This window comes from Malaya genurostris, chromosome 1 (genome assembly GCF_030247185.1).
Source record: "Malaya genurostris strain Urasoe2022 chromosome 1, Malgen_1.1, whole genome shotgun sequence".
NCBI classification, from domain to species: Eukaryota; Metazoa; Arthropoda; class Insecta; order Diptera; family Culicidae; genus Malaya; species Malaya genurostris.
The window spans coordinates 54,623,544-54,644,031 of record NC_080570.1 but is presented as its reverse complement, the minus strand read 5'-3'; the positions used below and the strand labels follow the sequence as shown (position 1 = coordinate 54,644,031).

General features: G+C 36.9%; 1 protein-coding gene across 1 annotated transcript in view; it reads right to left on the bottom strand.

The window, feature by feature from the left end:
- Positions 1-20,488, bottom strand: part of LOC131439834 (probable G-protein coupled receptor No18) — a 252,025-nt gene that overhangs the window by 97,610 nt on the left and 133,927 nt on the right. The window contains exon 3 of the mRNA XM_058611008.1: positions 1,045-1,840. Coding sequence (XP_058466991.1) covers positions 1,045-1,780 — 736 coding nt within the window. The 5' untranslated portion in view covers positions 1,781-1,840. The remainder of the gene's footprint in view (positions 1-1,044; positions 1,841-20,488) is intronic.

Below are 20,488 nucleotides of genomic sequence, written 5' to 3'. Positions count from 1 at the left end.
TATGGTGATTACCGTACTTGGCGACTATTCAGATTTACCGTATGAATTGTATATCTATTTACAGAATTCTGTAATGAAACTTGCGTAAAACTGATCGTCCGGCAAAAATTTGCATAATTGTTGTAAAATGAAGTTCACGTACCGAAATATCGGTAATTTCTATTGATTACCGAAAGTTTTCGTCAAAAACATTACCGAACAACGGAATCGAATCTTAGTGTGCATGATCTACGTCTGAAATCGTTGATCTCCCGCCTTTTTTCAAATGGAGTACAATTAAAAACTGCATCAGAATCAGATAAGAGAAATTCTTATGATATACTATTATCAATGCTAGAAAATCAAATTACTGATTGTCAGTGCATAACTTAAGTTAAACCGTTTGAAGGCATCTTTTTCTTTTTTACTCATATTAGGCAAAATTTATTATTTTGGCTAATTAACTCGCTCCTCCGTGCACTTTTGCTGATCACAACAGAAATGATTTCCTGCATCATTCATTTCCGAATTTACAAGAAGAAGCTTTTACATCAACAAATACACGTTTCCCTATAGAATGTAAACGTTTGTTGTGGTTTTTTTTTAGGAAATAGGGCAAAGCAGTAATATAATTAGGTATTTCAAAAATGCGCTCATTGAAAATATTGGACGTCACATTCCAAAAACCTCTCCCCCCCCCCCTTCCCCCTGTCACAAAAGGTCACGTTTTATGAAACACCCCCCTCCCCCTTGAGGCGTGACGTCTTTTATGGACAGCCCCTAAAGCGTCTCATACGTATCGACAATAATGACAAAACAATTTATTTTTATTTTAACTACTATGCGATATCCCAGTTTACCACTCAACTCTTTGTATAAAATGATACCTGTAACTTTCATTTTCCAATCAGTGCTGTAGAATCTATAAGAACCATTATGATCATGTCACAATGATCGAAAGAGAAAGTAAACAAAGAGAACCCGTCACTCATTTCGCATTAGTGGAAATCTACTAATATAATCTGTATGAAGTATGCTTTGCAATTGAATCAGTAATCTACTCACCCAGTAAGTGGACCGCAACTGCCGGTGGCATCACGAAAATTCCCACAAGCCAGTCGGCCACCGCCAGGCTCATCACGAAGCAGTTCGTAACCGTCCGCAAGCGCCGGGTTGTAATCACCGACAGAATCACCAGCGTATTGCCAATCACAGTTACTACGATCAGTAAACAAAACAGCACCACAATCACACAGTCCTGCCAGTTGGCGATCAGCAGGTGCTGGCCACCGTCGCCCATCGCTTTCGAAACTTCCAGTTTGGAGCCAAGCTCTGGACCGGAACCGTCGGCCAAGCTTCCAGTGCCACCGAAAGCGTTCGCAAAATCAGCGAAATTCTGTTCCCCACAGCCAAACGGCACACCGATAGGGAATCTTCCATCCGTACGATTCTGATCGTCTGCCGTCGTAGCTGGGTTCGCGTCAGGGCCACTGATGTTGATTGTCACTAAACTGTTGAAGGGAAACAAAGCACTAATGTTTAGGTTCGACACGGTGCCGGCTTTGCTGTTCGCTTCGGACTCCGCAACACTGCCGCTTCGTGGGGCACCTTCGTCCGTTGCCTGGGGAACCGAACTGAGATCTGTCAAAAGTTTCGATATTTTCGTTGTGATTGTTGGTAGCACCAATTGCGGTGTGAACTGCGAAGACGATCCCACCGAATCGGTCCCGTTGGTGCTCGCACGTTGTGTAGCTGCTAGGTTCTGTGTGTGTGCACATCGATCATTGGAATTGGTTTCCATGTTAATGGCCAATTAAAATTGCGCCGCGAAACGATGTTGGAGACATTTTTGTGATGATGACTGTGAACAAAAAAAAAAGAATGCAAGCGAGAAACGTGGTTAGAAAATATTAGAATGGCAAAGGCTGCAAGGCGTTGCTATATTTGATGTTTATTGGGTGTTACAGTGATTTACTATTTATTACAGTGGTGTTGCATTGGACGTGATTTTCAGTCGGTAGGGTTGCCATCTGAACGGATCTTGCCCGGCGGTATGAGGAACTGCCAACATTCATTGTTTCGATATACATTTTACTAACTTAAAGCTAGGTTTTCTGACGACATACTCAATCACTCAGGTGCCAGTTGAAGCCGATTAAGATCTGCATTTTACGAGATCAAACACAAAACTTCAACAGTTACTTCTTGCCATGATGGTTTTTTTCAGCTAAAATGTTATTTATTATCTATTTACAATCTAAGGGAAACAAGCATTGTTGAAAAACGCAAAATCAGTTTTTTTTCACTATTGCTCGTTTTCAAACTTCCGCTTAACGACTGCGAAGAAAACTTTTTTTTTTGTGTCTTTCAACAATAACTGTTTCATTCAGTAAAAACCATTCAAGCGAAGAGGTTGTGTTTCGATTGTACTGGCTCGTGAGTTAACGGCTGCTACCGAGACAATTCTAAGCTTCAGGTAGTTAAACTGCCCATAGCAAACGCAATATTCGGGGCGTTTCCCGACTGGAAAGCTAGCAACGAAGGCCATCCCGTTCATACGCACAGAGGTGTAGAGACACAGAGGTGCGAGAGCATAGAAGTGACGAGTCACAGAGGTGCCATCGCATAAAGGTGCGAAGACGAAGGGGTGCACAGGCACAGAGGTGCTAAAGCAACCCAGTGCTGATCTACCAGGTACCAGAATTTGTACGCTGCGTAGGATCAAAAGAGACGGCATATATCGCGAGGTGCTACACTGCAAGCATCGCATTTGATCGCCACCAAGAGCAAAAGCACTGTACCTGGGGTCAGGTACAGCAAGTGCAGTGGTGTTCACAACGACGGCAGAGCAACTGAGATAGCAGTAAACGACAGAAGACTGCCAATTGGAAACAGCAAAAGACTGCCAATTGGAAATCGTTGGAAGAGCTTCACGTCGTTCTTCACGATAAAGGAACAGAGACATCAGCTACAAGGTAGATTTAATTTAATTTATTTTTTATTTCTTATATCTGAAATTTTACTAAACATAAGTTTTTATTTTGGTATTATTAATTTACAAAAAAAATTTAATGTAATGGATGATCTCATGGAAGATCATCCGAATCCGATTCCGGATACTAGTAAAAGTTTAAATACTCCGAGGGCTAAACATTATCCACAGGGTACCACTGGGCCATGGATAGTCTATCTTCGAAAAAAAGAAAAGATTTTAAACTTGATGCAAATTACAAAGGATTTGACATCACATTTCTCTGAAGTTAAAGAAATCTGTAAGGTTAATAGAGATAAAATTCGAGTTGTAGTTAACGACTTGAAACAGGCAAACGATATTGTAACCTGTAAATTATTTGCTATTGAATATCGAGTTTACATTCCATCGAAGGAGGTAGAAATTGACGGTGTTGTGACTGAAGCAAGTCTGACAGCAGATGATTTACTTAAAAATGGAGTTGGCCGTTTTAAAAACTCCATGCTTGAGGGAGTTAAGATACTCGAGTGCAAACAATTGTACTCAGCATCTATTGTCGATGGAAAAAAGTCTTATCGTCCCTCAGATTCGTTTCGCGTAACATTTGCCGGATCTGCATTGCCTAGCCATGTCTATATCGATAAAATTCGTCTTCCTGTTCGGCTTTTCGTACCGCATGTTATGAATTGCACGAACTGTAAAAAATTCGGACATACAGCTACTTACTGTAGTAATAAGTCCAAATGTATCAAATGTCAAGGGCCTCATAAGGATAATCTTTGCGATAAAGATGTTGAAAAATGTGTTTATTGTGGGGAAAGCCCTCATGATGATCTTTCAGTGTGCGCTGCATTTAAGCTGCGTAAAGACAAAATGAAGCTTTCTTTAAAAGCACGGTCTAAGCGCACATATGCAGAAATGCTCAAAACGGTCATACATGTCTCCCCTTTGGAAACCGAAAACGGTTTTTCAAATCTTGCGGAGCCAGAGGAATCTGACTCTGACGGAAATAGTGAAGATACCTCGTTTGTCACTCCTCAAGGGTCTGTTAAGAGGAGATTAACAAACCACAAAATACCAAAAAAGACACCTAAAATTATACCTTCAAAAAAAGATCCCCGTGTTAAAGCTAAAAAGCCAAATTTAAAACCAAAAACTGTGCCTCCTGGTTTGTCAAATTCACAAACCAATCCAGGAACTAGCTCAAGAAAAGACAATAATCCAGTGGGCTCCATTTCACATTCACCAACAGGATTACTGAAATTTTCGGAAATTGTAGAATGGATTTTCGCTGCATTCAATATTTCTGAACCTCTAAAGACCATCATAACAGCATTCCTTCCAATAGCTAGAACTTTTTTGAAACAGTTATCAGCTCAATGGCCAGCTCTTTCAGGTTTTGTATCATTTGATGGATAATTTATCATCCGCCGCAAATGATTCAATCACTGTCCTGCAGTGGAATTGTCGAAGCATCATGCCAAAACTTGATTCATTTAAAGTTTTGTTGCATAGTCAAAAATGTGATGTATTTGCTTTGTGCGAAACATGGCTTACATCAAACATAGCCTTAAATTTTAATGACTTTAACATTATACGTCTCGACAGAGACTCCCCGTATGGTGGAGTGCTTTTAGGAATTAAGAAATGTTATTCCTTTTATAGATTAAACATTCCTTCGACTTCTAGTATAGAAGTTGTTGCTTGTCAAATAAACATTAAAGAAAAGGACATTTGCATTGCTTCGGTATATATTCCTCCAAGAGCTCAAGTTGGACAACGACAGCTTAATGAAATTGTCGAAGCCCTTCCTGCTCCACGTTTGATTTTAGGAGATTTCAATTCGCACGGAATGATGTGGGGTTCCGTTTACAATGATAGCAGATCATCTCTAATATATAATATTTGCGACAATTTTAGCATGACGGTACTAAATATGGGTAGCATGACACGGATCCCAAGACCTCCTGCACGTCCAAGTGCATTAGATTTATCTCTTTGTTCGACTTCAATTCGACTAGATTGCACCTGGAAAGTATTTCCTGATTTACATGGTAGCGATCATTTACCAATCATCATCTCAATTAGCAGTAACAAAGGCATTGCTAATTCAGTTAATATTCCATATGATTTGACAAAAAATATTGACTGGATTAAATACCAAAGTAATATTTCAAGTGTCTTAACTTCAATGGAAGAGCTTCCCCCACTTGAAGAATATGACTTCCTCGTTTGTTCGATTCTGGAGGCCGCAGAACAAGCCCAAACCAAACGATTTCTTGGTCCATCGTCTAACAGAAGACCTCCAAATCCTTGGTGGGACAAAGAGTGCTCAGATGCTAAACACGCGAAACAAAATGCTTTCAAGACGTTTTTAAAACGAGGAGGAGGAACTCCTCAGAATTTTGAAAAATTCTTGGTTTTAGAAACCAAGTACAAGAACATACTTCGGGTTAAGAAATGCAGCTATTGGAGACATTTTGTGGAAGGTTTGTCAAGAGAAACCTCAATGAGCACTCTTTGGAATACGGCCAGACGAATGAGGAATCGTAACGTAGGAAATGAGAGTGAGGAGTACTCGAATCGATGGATATTTGATTTTGCGAGGAAAGTTTGTCCAGATTCCGTTCCTACGCATAGCATTGTTAGGGAGTCTTCTTCAAATGATGATTCCATTGATAGCCCCTTTTCAATGATGGAATTTTCCATAGCACTCATGTCTTGTAACAATAACGCTCCTGGATTGGACAGAATTAAATTCAACTTGGTGAAGAATCTGCCCGACCTCGCAAAAAGACGTTTGTTGGAATTGTTCAACAAGTTTCTTGAGCAAAATATTGTTCCACCTGACTGGAGACAAGTGAAAGTTATCGCCATTCAAAAGCCGGGGAAACCAGCTTCCAATCACAACTCATATAGACCCATTGCGATGTTGTCCTGCATCAGAAAATTGTTCGAAAAAATTATTCTACGACGTCTCGACACTTGGGTCGAGACGAACGGTTTGTTGTCAGATACTCAGTTTGGCTTCCGTAGAAATAAAGGGACGAATGATTGCCTTGCATTACTTTCGTCTGACATCCAAATTGCCTTCGCTCAAAAGCAACAAATGGCATCTGTATTTTTAGACATTAAAGGAGCATTTGATTCAGTTTCCATTGATGTTCTTTCAGACAAGCTCCACCAACATGGACTCCCAGCGGTTATAAATAATTATTTGCACAACCTTTTGTCAGAGAAACGCATGCATTTTTCACATGGCGATTTGGCAACAATCAGAATTAGCTACATGGGTCTCCCGCAAGGCTCATGCCTCAGTCCGCTCCTCTATAATTTTTACGTGAATGACATTGACAGCTGTCTAGTAACCCCATGTACACTAAGACAATTGGCAGATGATGGCGTGGTTTCAGTTACTGGATCCAAAGCTATTGATCTGCAAAAACCATTGCAAGATACCTTAGATAAATTGTCCGTTTGGGCTGTTCATCTTGGTATCGAATTCTCTGCGGAGAAAACAGAGCTGGTCGTCTTTTCAAAAAAGCATGATCCCGCGCAACTTCAGCTTCATATGATGGGAAGAATAATCGAACAGGTTTTGACTTTCAAATACCTCGGGGTGTGGTTTGATTCCAAATGCACGTGGGGAGGACACATTAGGTATCTGATAACGAAATGCCAACAAAGAGTAAATTTTCTTCGAACAATAACAGGGTCTTGGTGGGGTGCTCATCCGCAAGATCTAATAAAATTGTATCAGACAACGATACTTTCAGTGATGGAATATGGATGCGTTTGTTTTCGTTCCGCTGCAAATTCTCATATTATCAAACTTGAGCGAATTCAGTACCGTTGTTTGCGAATTGCTTTAGGCTGCATGCATTCGACACATACAATGAGTCTTGAAGTTCTGGCGGGAGTTCTTCCATTAAAAGATCGATTTTGGGAGCTTTCATCACGCCTGCTAATAAGATGTGATGTGCTGAATCCCATGGTAATTAATAATTTCGAACGACTAGTCGAGCTTCGATCTCAAACAAAATTCATGACAGTATATTTTAACCATATGTCACAGGAAATCAACCCTTCAAGATATATTCCTATCCGTGTCAGCCTCCTAAATGTACCTGACTCAACTTTATTTTTCGACACATCCATGCAGCGCGAAGTGCGTGGAATCCCGGACCACCTACGCTCTATGGAAATCCCAAAAATATTTTCAAGTAAGTTCAGGCATATTAACTCTGAGAAAATGTTTTACACGGACGGATCGCGAATGGAAGAAGCGACAGGGTTTGGTATGTTCAACAATAATGTTTCGGCCTCATTCAAGCTTCAAGAACCTGCATCTGTTTATATAGCAGAGTTAGCAGCAGTTCATTATAGCTTGAATGTAATCGTCACATTATCTCCAAACCATTATTTCCTCTTCACAGATAGTCTGAGTGCAATTGAAGCCATTCGCTCAAACGCTGCTGGCAAAAATGAACCGTTTTTCTTGGGTAAAATAAAACAGTGTCTGAACGACATATTGAATAATAATTATCTAATCACAATAGTTTGGGTTCCGGCTCATTGCTCCATTCCAGGCAATGAAAGAGCCGATATTTTAGCCAAACGTGGTGCTATTGAGGGTGAAATTTATGAGAGACCGATTGCTTTCAACGAATTCTATAGCGCGTCTCGCCAAAGAACACTTGCCAGCTGGCAAGCTTCTTGGGATAAAGATGATCTGGGTCGGTGGATGCACTCAATTATTCCTAAAATATCGACAAAGGCATGGTTCAGGGGACTGGATGTGAGTAGAGATTTCATTCGTGTGATGTCCAGATTCATGTCCAATCACTACACGTTAGATGCACATCTCCTTCGAATTGGACTTTCCGAGACTAATCATTGTGCTTGCGGCGAAGGTTACCGCGATATTGACCATGTTGTTTGGACATGCGTGGAGTTTCGTGATGTCAGATCTCAACTAATAAATTCCTTGCGTACCCAAGGTAGACTATCCAATGTCCCAGTTCGCGACATTCTTGCTTGTCGTGACCTTCCATACATGAAACTTCTTTATCATTTCATTAAATCCATTGGAGTTCCAATTTAAATTTTATTTTATGTTAAACTGTTTTCTCTTCCATGAGTTCAACCAATAGCCAACTATAGGATATTGAATATAAGTGGTGAACTGATACAAACAATCCTGAAATAGTTATAAGATCATGTACAAAATAAATGTATTTTATTTAATGTAATTAAAATAGCAACTCGCTTGATAAAAACAGTGTTTAGATTAACTAATGAGTACCAACATACTAATATGATATTCGAAATGTATTAGGTTTAAACTACTATGTATTGTGGATGCCACGGCGAAGAAAAACTTATGTATATTGCCTATGAAATAAACGTATTTATGAAAAAAAAAAAAAAAAAATAACTGTTTGTCTATGATTGAAAATTAATGCAACTAACATTTAAGTTGTTATTAATGGAAATTGTTATTAGACAAGTTATTGTTTCCACATGCTGTCAAATCTCGATGAATATTTCAAAAATTTGTTAATGCGATTTTACTAAAAATCATAATAACGCTAGCTAACGTTAATCTTACACAGTTAAAACTAAATCTCGAGCTCGGTCTAGTCAAATGTCACATAATTTTGTCGATTGCTCAGTAATCAATATTATGTTTTCCAAGATTCGTTTAGTAGATTTACTGATTTTTCGGCAAAGTGCATCTTTTGTGCCGAGGTTTGGCAATTTTTTTGCTAAACTCTTCGATGATCAAAAATTATGCCGAAATAGGCAAATGTAATGAAACCTTTTTAATGTTTGGTTTAATGTTTTTATACGGAAATATAATAAATCTTGATCCTTAATTGAACGTTTACAATTAAAAAAAAACGGATTTAATCCATCTTGTGGTTCTATAATGCCTTTCTCATATAACTCATGTTTTCATTAATATTAAGGAATTCAGCAAAGAAACTTTCCTTTGAACATTAAATAGGAACAAAAAAGTTTGTTTGGGCATGCATTTCGACTACTATTTCCGGTACTTCCGGAACCGGGAGAAGTAGCTAGCATAATCTATAAATTGAAACAGTTTCGGATCAAATTTATAAGATTTTTTATCGCAATATCGCTCTACACGTCAGATTGCAATTACATACACACTACGCTGTATTCAAATATATTATATATCAATATGGATCACTCTTGCGATTCACGAGGGACATCACAGTAAAGTGCGGTGGTAAAAAAGGTTACTAATACACTATAAATTTTTTAATGCACATATGACAGTACACTGAACCAAACAACTCCAAATATATGGTATATTTCTCGATATACACTGCACGAAAAAATAAGGTGTAAATACGGTTTAGAATAGTAATCTGATACTAACTCGGATGAGAACATTTTGTTTTCATAAAAATCTCTATTATTATATAAATATATGTGAAATGTGCACACAGAACTAAACAAATTATTACTAATGTTAGTTCCAGAATTTTATCAACATTTCTGAAGTATGTACTACAATTTCTTGATTTAAAAAATAACAGTTACGGTGATAGATATATACAGTATCAGGTTGTTTAATAAATAAATAAATGCTTCAAAACAAAACAATTTAGTATATGAATATACCGTAATTCGCCTCAATTAAAGCTATCAATTGTATTGCACTTATCATACTATTTATTAACATTTTTGCAGTGATAAACAAACTTTCTATTAGTCGAATTTTGGAATGGAATGAAATTCAATTACTTTTTACAAAATAAATGTCGATATTACAAATTTTGACTAAAAGTTTTAACTAATCGCAAAACAGTTCACAGCATGGGGCAGATCGATTAGTATATGCACTTTTAATTCATAGACAATTTATAAAAATGACCATTTTCTTTTACATTCTAACTTTACCTGAGAAAAGATAATGTGCAGTAAATTTAAATTCAATGTCATGAACGCAATGAAAAAAATATCGCGAAAATAAATATCGTAACTTGAAATACATCGTTCATTTAATTTTAATTTTGTTAATATGAAAATGTTCACACCACTATGTAGGCATCATGCTCAATTATTTTTGACATTTCACTTCTGGGTGCACGCTAAACGCAAACTATTAAACATGACTGAACTAATAGCCTTTGCCGTCTCGAGATGGTGTCTTTTTCGATTTGTATTGAATTCGTTAAAGTGATCCATATTGATATATAATATATTTGCTGTACTTCTAAATCTGGAAGCTGGATCTGGATAAAATTCTAAATCAATTTATTCAAACATAATTCTTTTCGTTTAAATATGAGTTTGCGAATATCGTTTTAACCGTTTTTAAGTAATTGGAGTGATGCACTTGAACTTTTCCGATACTTCCGGAATCAGAAACGATTCTCCGGTATACTTAAAGTAAAGACATCATATTAACAAGATATCCAGCTCTCACATTTCCCGAACAAATCATTGGCAACATCCTTTTTTGCGAGCATGTCGCCCTCAGGCGAGTCCACATCGACATCGACATACATAAAAGCAGGGGAGATAAATGTCAAATGTTGAATGTGATGCCGTGCGATGGCGTTGCTGTATTGGCTTGATTTTTCCGAGTCATGTATAAAAACATGCACCTGAAAATTACATTTTTATACTTATCAGCCTGTAATTCCGAGACTGGAAGTCGTACCCGGATGACATTTGGTAGTGTTATATGGGGTTGTAAGAGATTCCCTTTGAACCTTTTGCACATTTTACTCCGCAAATCCCGAGCCGGAAGCTGGATCTAGGTGAAAATTAATAGCACGCTATGGGACCAAGAAACCATTCATTTGAAACTAGGTTTGTGAAAATCGATCCAGCCATCTCCGAAAAAAATTAGTGCACATTTTAGTTACATTCACACATACATACATGAACACACACATACATACTCATATATGGGTCATTTAGCCGAAACGGTAAAAATATGGCAAAATGACTGTAAATATGATGTAGTATTGTATTCGAATCTGACGGTCTAGTAAATAAGAACGGCCCCTACTAGAAATGAGAAATATCGACTAAAATAGAGTATCGATATTTAGTAATCCGCTATATGTTATCGATACATATCGATATTTTTATGCATCAAAGTGGAAATTTATTATAACTAGAAACTATATTTGATGCTAAACAACATGCTAAATCTCTCAGTTCGTGCTCGCATCTTACCCGACACAGTCGAAAATAGTTTACGGTCGAAACAACAGAAACAAAGACAATACAGTACAGTGAACAATAGAGTGTACGGAATGGTCAAATACGATTTAACAAAGCCTGAAACTTGGCCTACAAGACCGAATTCAATTTGTATAGATTTCAAGCGTTGCAAAGTTAGACCAGCAGCAAATGAAATTGAAATCTTACTTAAAGAACGAATGCATCTAGACGCTAATAATGTAAGTGAGATTCGATTCAACAAGGCGTCTAATTGTGTGTATATTATGTATAAACGTGAAAGCATTCGCTTCGGTTAACAAAGAGGTGCACAGCGTTGACTGTGACAACATAAAATGAAAAATCCCTGTGCACATGGTGGACAATACTATAGAAGTACGCGTGCTTGACCTTCCCCCGCAGGCCACCGATAAGTTCGTTCGGGAGAATATGTCGCAGTACGGTGAAATCCTTTCCATCGAAAGGGAAGTATGGCGGAATTTTTTCCCCGGCATCCGGAATGGCGTGCGAGTTGTGCGTATGCAACTACGTAAGGCAATTCCATCTTACATCATTTGTGGTCAAGGTGGAACACGTCCGTGTAAAATGTTGATTACCTATGAAAATCAACTGGCTACAGCCCGTTGGACTAGTTTTAATGGTGAATTTTTAAAGTTTTTTCCACTTATTTTATTGAAACTAACACTACATAACTGCACAATACTTCTACTTCACGTAGAATAACAACATATTTCATTTCTATATGCAGGTAACACCTAATTTTCACTCTTTTCTGCAAGAGAAACAACAACAACAAACCGTTCCAGCAAACTGAACAACCAACAAAATAAAACCGCCTGCTGAGAGGGAATCGTCCAAGTCCTGGCAGAGATGCCAGGTAAAATTTTCAAGTTTGCATACTAGAAATCTTTCAATGCAAGTGTTAAATTGTATAAGTATGACGAGTAAAAACAAACAAAAAGCCCAACACAATTTCAAAAGTCCGCAATTTTGTTGATTCTATATAAAAGTTTCAAAAACCTGTAAAAAGTCTTAACTGGCACCTGTGATTCTGACGTTCATTATTTCGCTTTTCTGCGGCGATTCCGTCGCATTCTATGCCACACTGAAAACCACAATAATAAACCAAATAAGCTGCGTTTCTCAAATCAGAATTCAACTTGACCTTCACAGCAGACCCCTTTTTTATTGTCATCCGGAGCAAATTATTTGGATGTGATTTGTATCGTTCATAGTTTCGAAGAACAATTCGAATGAATTATTCATATGTGGCATGCAGATGCACGAAAGGTTCCCTGCAGACAGCAATCATGGTTTTCGCTAGTGCTAGGTAAGGAAAAGTTGTTTATTATTTTGGTGTATAGTAGAAGAAAAAATTAAAGAAAGTTGTTTCGCGACATAATCAATCGATAAGACGAACATTCATTAGGCTCTTCGTCAATGTGACAGAATATTGACGCACACTTCCCTGTCACGATTGACAAAGTTTCATAATTTGTGATTAATTATGCCTTCGAGTTTTATCGCACAACTTGATCCAATTTCTCTCTCTATCCCTTTCACTCGCTACAACCGTCGCCTGAGCATTTCCGGGATACTTTAAATATCGATTCGCTCCTTCCCCCTTCCGCGACGAGCACGCAGATTCTGTCATTGGATGTTATCGATTACAATGATATAGATATGGTTTCGGGAACAAACTTTCTCGTCTAATTTCTCTTTATGAAACTTAATGCTCCATTTATACATAAAACTAGCTTGAGAGTTTGGATCCAAATAATAATACAGAATTTTGAGTCATTAACGCATCGAATATCGATTTGCGGCAGTACAAAACGTCAGAAAGAACATTAATCATTATTATTCACAATTTAGCGAAGTTTTGATGATTAAAAAAAGCAAAATTTCTCAACCAAAACGAAAATATACACTAAAAACCATCATCAAAAATATAAGCTTCTAAAATAAATAAATAAAAAATGAGATTATAGAAATAAATCATTTGATAATTATTTGCATTTAACGATTTCTTTAGTCTTGTCAAGACGTACAACCGTATTGAACTAGTTTTACATTTGATCAGTATCTAACGAGGAAAACAGATTTAATGATAATGATGTGCAAATACAAACTGCGTGATGAAAACCGCGAAAAAGCTACCAAAGAGACGGGACTTGAACCCGTAGCTAGCTCCTATCAAAGAAAATCGTTTTGCCAATTAAGCTACCCTGCATGTGAAACATGTTAAAAACAGATTAATTGAGGGCTGAAACAACTGGGGGAATTGTAGGAATGACTACAAATGAACGCCCGGGCACAGCTGAACATGCTCGGTTATTTTGTTCCATTAGGCTGTTTCTTCGAGTATTTCCCATGCAGGATAATTTAATTGGCAAAACGATTTACCCTAATTGGAGCTAGCTACGGGTGCGAGTCTCGTCTCTGTGGTGTCTTTTTCGCGGTTTTCATTACATAATTGTATTCGCATGTCAATTTTTCAATAGTTTTTCCCCGTGAGATACTGATCAAATTTATTTGGTTTCGTTTTTATTCACTATTTTCGGAAAAATGCGAACTGTAAAATGTACTGTATTTTCAAAATCGATGTACTGTTTTTCGTTGAAAAAATATAAGAGCGTTAGGTATAAATGATGAAAAAAGCATCACTTTTGCAAAACTCAAACGTTTTGCGTAATACAAAATATCATTCGAAAAACACTTTGTATTTTTATCGTGGAAAAATATTGAGAGATAAATCGGTGAAGAGGTATTTTTGAGAACCCTTTCCTACAAATCATGATTTGCGGTTGAACAAGGTTGTATGGGGAAAAGATAAAAAGGTATATTTTCTCGCTCCACCAAATTTTTTGTGTAACTTTTTAGTTCCCATAAGTACCATGAAAAATCTTAGCTCGATCGGAGAAACTATATTTTCGCGCCCGAGGTTGAAAGTTTGTATGGGATTTAGCATGGAAAAATTCACTTTTTACAAAAAAATCGGCTGGAGATCAACCTATGAAGTCTAAAAATCAGTGCATGTATTGTTCTGGTAGAAAATTTAACGAGGAATAAAACTTTCGAAGACCGCAAAACAATCCGACATTTATAGAAAAAGTTATTAAAGGAAAACCGGGATAAGGTCCGAACAATTGCTTATTCCTTAATATATCTACACAGCAAAAAATTATGATATTTACTGGTAACGCAAATCCACACATGACACAATTCATAAGAACGTAAACAACTGAATTTTACAAGAATGATATAAATATACGTCTAACAAGCCCCGCATTTCAAGCAAATGGGTAAATTTACATGTTTTAGCATTTAAAAATATGTCAGAATGCATTAACTATAAGTTAGATTTACTATAGAACTGAGTCATTTTTTACGCTTATATATGTCCGTCACATGAGACGTAAATTTACACGATTTTTTCTAGGTGTGTAGCATCACTGCTGCAAGTGATCGTAATATGATTTGACTTTCTTTCAATATGATAAAACGGTTGATCTAAGTTATTTGATGTCTTCACGATAGTTACTCAGCTTAGAATGAAGATTCTTTTAAAGTGACAAACCATGCTGAAAACTTTACTATAAGCAGACCCTGTCAGCTTGGAGCGAAATCAATCTTCAGTTCAGCAACGCCATCGCACGGCATCACATTCAACATATTATGTCAATTGTATGAGTGCACAGCCCTGCTATTTAGGTGCGCACGAATTTGACATTTCTCTCCCCTGCTTCTATGTATGAGATTCGATGCGGACTCGCCTTGTGGCGACATGCTCACAAAAAAGGATGTTGCCAATGATTTGTTCGGAAAATGTGAGAGCTGGATATCTTGTTAATATGATGTCTTTGCTATAAGGCTCGTCGCTTTAAAAAAATCTTCATAATAAGCTGAGAAACTTTTGTGAAGACATCAAATAACTCAAATCAACTGTTATAGCATAATAAAAGAAAATAAAATCGAATTTCCACCACCACCAGCAGTGATGCTAGATATATTAAGGAATGAGCCATTGTTCGGACCTTGTTCCTTTAAAAACTTTTTCTACAAATGTCGGATTGTTTTGCTGTCTTCGAAAGTTTTTTTTCTCGTTAAATTTCCTACGAAAATAACATATGGATTGATTTTTTGATTCAATAGGGTCGATTTTTTTTTGTAAAAAGTCGGTTTTCTAATACTATTTCCCATAAAAACTTTAAATCTCTGGCGCGAAAATATAGTTTCTCCGATCGAAGTAAAGTTTTGCATGGTGCTTCTGAGACCCAAAAGGAACACGAAAAGTTTGGTGGAATTGAAATCGATATTTTGTTCCACGCTAGTTTGTTTTGAAATTTCAGTGCTTTCTTCAAATCCAAACTACGATTTTCACGAAAAAATCCTCCATTTTGTAGTTTCAAAACCTTCTGAAAATAACAAACAACGAAAAGGAAAACGTTGGGGTCTGGTACTTTACATGTAGAAAGTGTGTGAGAAATTTGAAATAAATTGGGACGGTAGTATTTGAATGACGATGGACGCGGACTTTCGAAACCTGCTTTCGAGAAAAACGCATTTATAGTTTTTTTTGTGAATAAAATTAAAGGATATAATTTGTTACTCTAAGGTTAAACATTTAAAAAAGATTGTATTTTTTCTTTTGTATTTTGCTATAACGAAACATTTCAAGAATGTTTTGTCAAGTTTTGAAGTAAATCGAAGTAGAAATATTGGGCTTGTGCGCCGATCTCTTTTTTATTTTCAGAGTGAGATAAACATGGATAAAGGCCCATAACTTGCTGAGTTTTGTTCCAATAGGCGTGAACATTCACAGAATATCGTTGAAATGTATTACTATAAGAAAATGTGAAGAAAAAATAAATGATTTTTCAAAACCTGGCCCTTAAACATTTGAATGAACCTAAAATCAATAAATCTGTGACACATGAATAACCGAAATATCAAAGATAAGCAGATTTTTAATATTAAATCACTTAAAATGTATAAAATCATACAGAAATGCAAAACAATTGAAAAACTAAATATTTAATGTATAAAAACAATATATACACGATAGTTTTATACTAAAACGTCGAAAGACAAAAGGTCGAATGACAAAACGTCGAACGACAAAAAGTCGAATGACAAAATATCGAAAATCACAAAACGTCGAATGTATCAAAAGGTCGACTGCGACAGAAGGTCGAATATAACAAAAAGTCGAAGTCCCAGGTAGTCGAGATACCAAAACGTCGAAAACAACAAAACACCGAATATAACAGAAGGTCGAACGCCACTAAAGGTTGAATACGACGAAAGGTCGAATACTACAAAATGGTAGTATTCTACAAATGCCGACCCGCCGTCGGAAGCAGCGGCCTCTTGTATACGAACCTGTGATCCACTCGTTTGCCTGGGTTTACTTAAACATAGTTTGTTTGCCTTTTTTTAGGTTCGATCGAGCGGTAGCGAGGTTGGACGGCACTCTAACCTGTGATCAAACCGTTTGCCCGGAATATTGGCTCGTGTGTTTTTCTTTTTTAACATAAAATAATATCTTCATGAAGTTGATAAAGACCATTCTTGAACATGTAAAGTAGGGAGTCACAAAAAGAATGACGTTCATGAAACAAAATGAATATAATTATTGCAATTAATAGTCTTCTAATATTAATGCAACATCCGTTATGTAATCAGAAATGTTGTCTATTACTGCAAACTTTTCCACAAATTTAAACAACTTGTCACACTTTTCCACCTGTTTTCCAATCTATTAGGTTGCTCATAATAACAAATAATGCTTTACTTCACTTTCCATTCCTCTGAGATTTTTTATTATTGCCGAGAACATACTTTTTTATCAGATTGTATGATTTGAAAAGCTCTTGGTGCGTGTACTTGTGGTACAAAAGCCAATTCTTGAATGTCATAAAAACATCTTTATTCTTTATGTACAGTGAGCGAAATCCAGTGCACTGTACTCTTTTGAATAAAAAATTGTGAGAGATGAAAAAGCAATATTTTTGCTGCGAATCCGGAAATACTTTTGACAAAGTATTTATTGTTGCCTTTTCAAAATCTGTGAGTGTTGTGAAGTGCAATTACGTAAAATGAGAGTAATTACCAACAACAATTCAAAATTTGGGAATAAACACTTTGCATCATTTTGGTTTAACGGTTGATGTTCAGTGGATGTATGCCATTCAACACACCCAGAATTCATCCTTACATTGTATTCGACTTATTGTCCCTTTCGACTTTATGGTTTTTCGACTATTTGTTACATTCGACCTTTCGTTATATTCGACGTTTTGTTATTTCGACTTTTTGTCGTATTCGACCATTTGATGACGTATTCGGCCTTTTGTTCTTTCGACCTTTTGGTGTTGCGACCTTTTGTTCATCGACGTTTTGTCATTCTACCTTCTGTCATTCGGCATTTTAGTATATACTCCTCATGAGGAATATATTGACAATAAATGTGTGAATCTCTCGAAATCCGTAGATCCTGATATCGCTTTGCTGATTAATTCGCTTTGCTAATTATTCGCGTTTCCACAAAACCACAGTACAATTTATTGCATATTCTTCTCTGATTACAATAGCCAGCCAATAGCAATAGGTTATCAATTTGGCATGTCGTCTATTCCGTGTAGGTGAAAATGTTAAACACTGAAAAGTGGTTGCGAGTGAGGCCGGCACATCCCGAAAGTGGCCCGGTAACTTGACAAAGATGCAATTGTTCTCCATCATTTAACTTAATTGCACTCAACATCAATCAATTGTGCGGAACCGTAGTCTGGGCGGACAGACAGTGATCGAGAAATGTACCCCGACAGACCGTCCGGTGGTAGCTTGCTACCAATTAATTATACCCTATTGTTATATCTGGAAGCATCCTCTTCGTTCGGTACGAGCAGCATTAAATTTGTATATCCATACCTACCGACGACCGGTCGGGATTATTGAGCTGGTATCATGATAGAAATCCATCAAAGAGATGCACACACCCACAGACAGGCTCGTAATTGCAAGTGCTTTCATAGTAAAAGCCGTCCCATTGGATGGGATGAGCTGAAGACCATGAGTGGGTGATGGAATACGATTACCTGACGTTATTAAATCATTTGGAGTAGCTTTGTTCTTAGCCGTTGCCGTTCCATTGCTTCATTTCTTTGCTTTTTATTGAAAATGTGCAATATTTTATTGATCAGTAGGAGTGGCGAATCCGGTCGTACTTATAATCCGGCTGGGCTTGTGTCGTGTTGGAGAGTACTCTAAAAAATTAACGAAAAGCGAAAAAGATGACAGGTTGAGGAAATCCTAGAAAATACCTAATGGATGATTGCATTACCAGTTTCGGTAAAGTATTCAATGGAGCTTTGCTAAATACTTCAAACTGCACAGGAAACAGAAGCGAGCAGGGGCTGGGGTCCACTAGGAGATTGATAGTACCTATTAGCTCTCTCCGGACTGTACCAGCCTAGATGCCGTGTGGAATCCGGCGGAAAAAAAAATGAACCAACAGTCGGTGTTGAACAGTCGTTCGCACCGCACGCGTATAGCTCTTGGCTCCTGGAATTTTTTTCTGGCTACCTAGAGTTTCATTGATTCAAGGCTTCAGTCTTTTTCAAGGCTACCTGAATCACTAACTAAGTGACTAAGTGATACAAAGAGTGATATTAGAGTGACTAAGAAATTAATCAGCCTTTTTTAAGGCTAGCTAGGAGTCTAATCGAAGACTAATTTAGCCTAGTTAATTGAATTTAAAATTTCATTAATTTCAAAAATGCCTGCGTCCAACCGGAAAGGCAACAAGCCTAAGGCTAAAAATAATTCAATACGGAATAAATCACAATCCGTTATTCAACATTTTTCTAATAACATTCACGATCTTATAGAATCTGAATGTAAAAATAAAAGACAACGGACGGATTTCCCTTCCGTTGATCCTATGCCGTCTAACAATATTTACGAGATTCTTCCTGAATCCGATTGTAGCGACATAGAAGAAAATTCTTCAAAAATTCCCAAAATGGACGCTTGTCGTTCTGGGAAGAAACATCAATCTATGCCACCAGTGACGGTGATGATTTCCGACTTCAAAGCATTCCGTACTGAGCTTTCTACTTTTCTCCCGGAAGTAAAAGTCTCATTTCAAATCGGACGAAGAGGAGAATGTCGAGTCTTGGTGGATGGATTGGAAGATTACGAACGTCTTATTCGATATTTGTCCGAAAAACTTCATAAATTTTATTCATATGATATAAAATCAGACAGACCCTTCAAGGCTGTCTTGAAAGGATTATCAAATGATCAAAGTATTGATGAAATTAAAAATGAAATAAAAGAATTGCTTGGTTTTGCCCCTTCCCAAGTAATACTTATGAAAAAAAGAGCGAATGGTACTTCTAAACCACGCTCTGGAATTTCCCATGAACTTTACCTAATACACTTCAATCGAAGTGATGTAAACAATTTGAAAACTTTAGAAAAAGTACGTTTCATTTCCCACATTAAAATTCATTGGGAACATTATAAACGGCATAATCGTATTGCAAACTTAATGCAATGTCGTCGTTGCCAAGGCTTCGGCCATGGAACCAAAAATTGTCATATGGATATACGGTGTTTGAATTGTGGTAAATCGCATTCGAAAGACGTTTGTCCAATGAATGAAACCACTGATAAATTTTCATGTTCAAATTGCAATGGAAATCATAAATCCAATTATTTGAAATGTCCTGTCAGGGAAAAAATTTTAAACGCTCGTTCGCTTAGACAACAAGTCAAATCAACGACCTTAAATTTACAGAATATACCTGAAAATTCTTCTAAGGCACCTGCCAATTCGTCTTCTAACGAAAACAATTTATTGACAGGTAGATCGACCTCGTCATCATCTTCTTCTAATGTCAGTTATGCTGGTATATTAGGTAGAAATCTATCTCCTATTTCTTCTAATGTAAATAATCAAAACACAGGACCGCCTTGCAGTTCTTCTTCTAACGAAAACAATTTATTAATAGGTAGACCGGCCAAATCATCTTCTTCTAATGGCAGTCTACCTACAAATATTTCTTCAATGCCATTCGCTTCTTTAAATGAAGTCGATTTAGGCGATATAACTGAAAATAAAATGATCTACCTACAAGATCAACTTTTTCAAATGATCATCCAAATGAATTCGACTTCATCACTTTTTGAAGCATTTCAAATCGGATGGAAATTTATATAATATTATAATGAATTTAAAATTTAACAGTGATGTTAAATAATTATTTGAATATTTTAAATTGGAATGCTCGATCTTTGAAA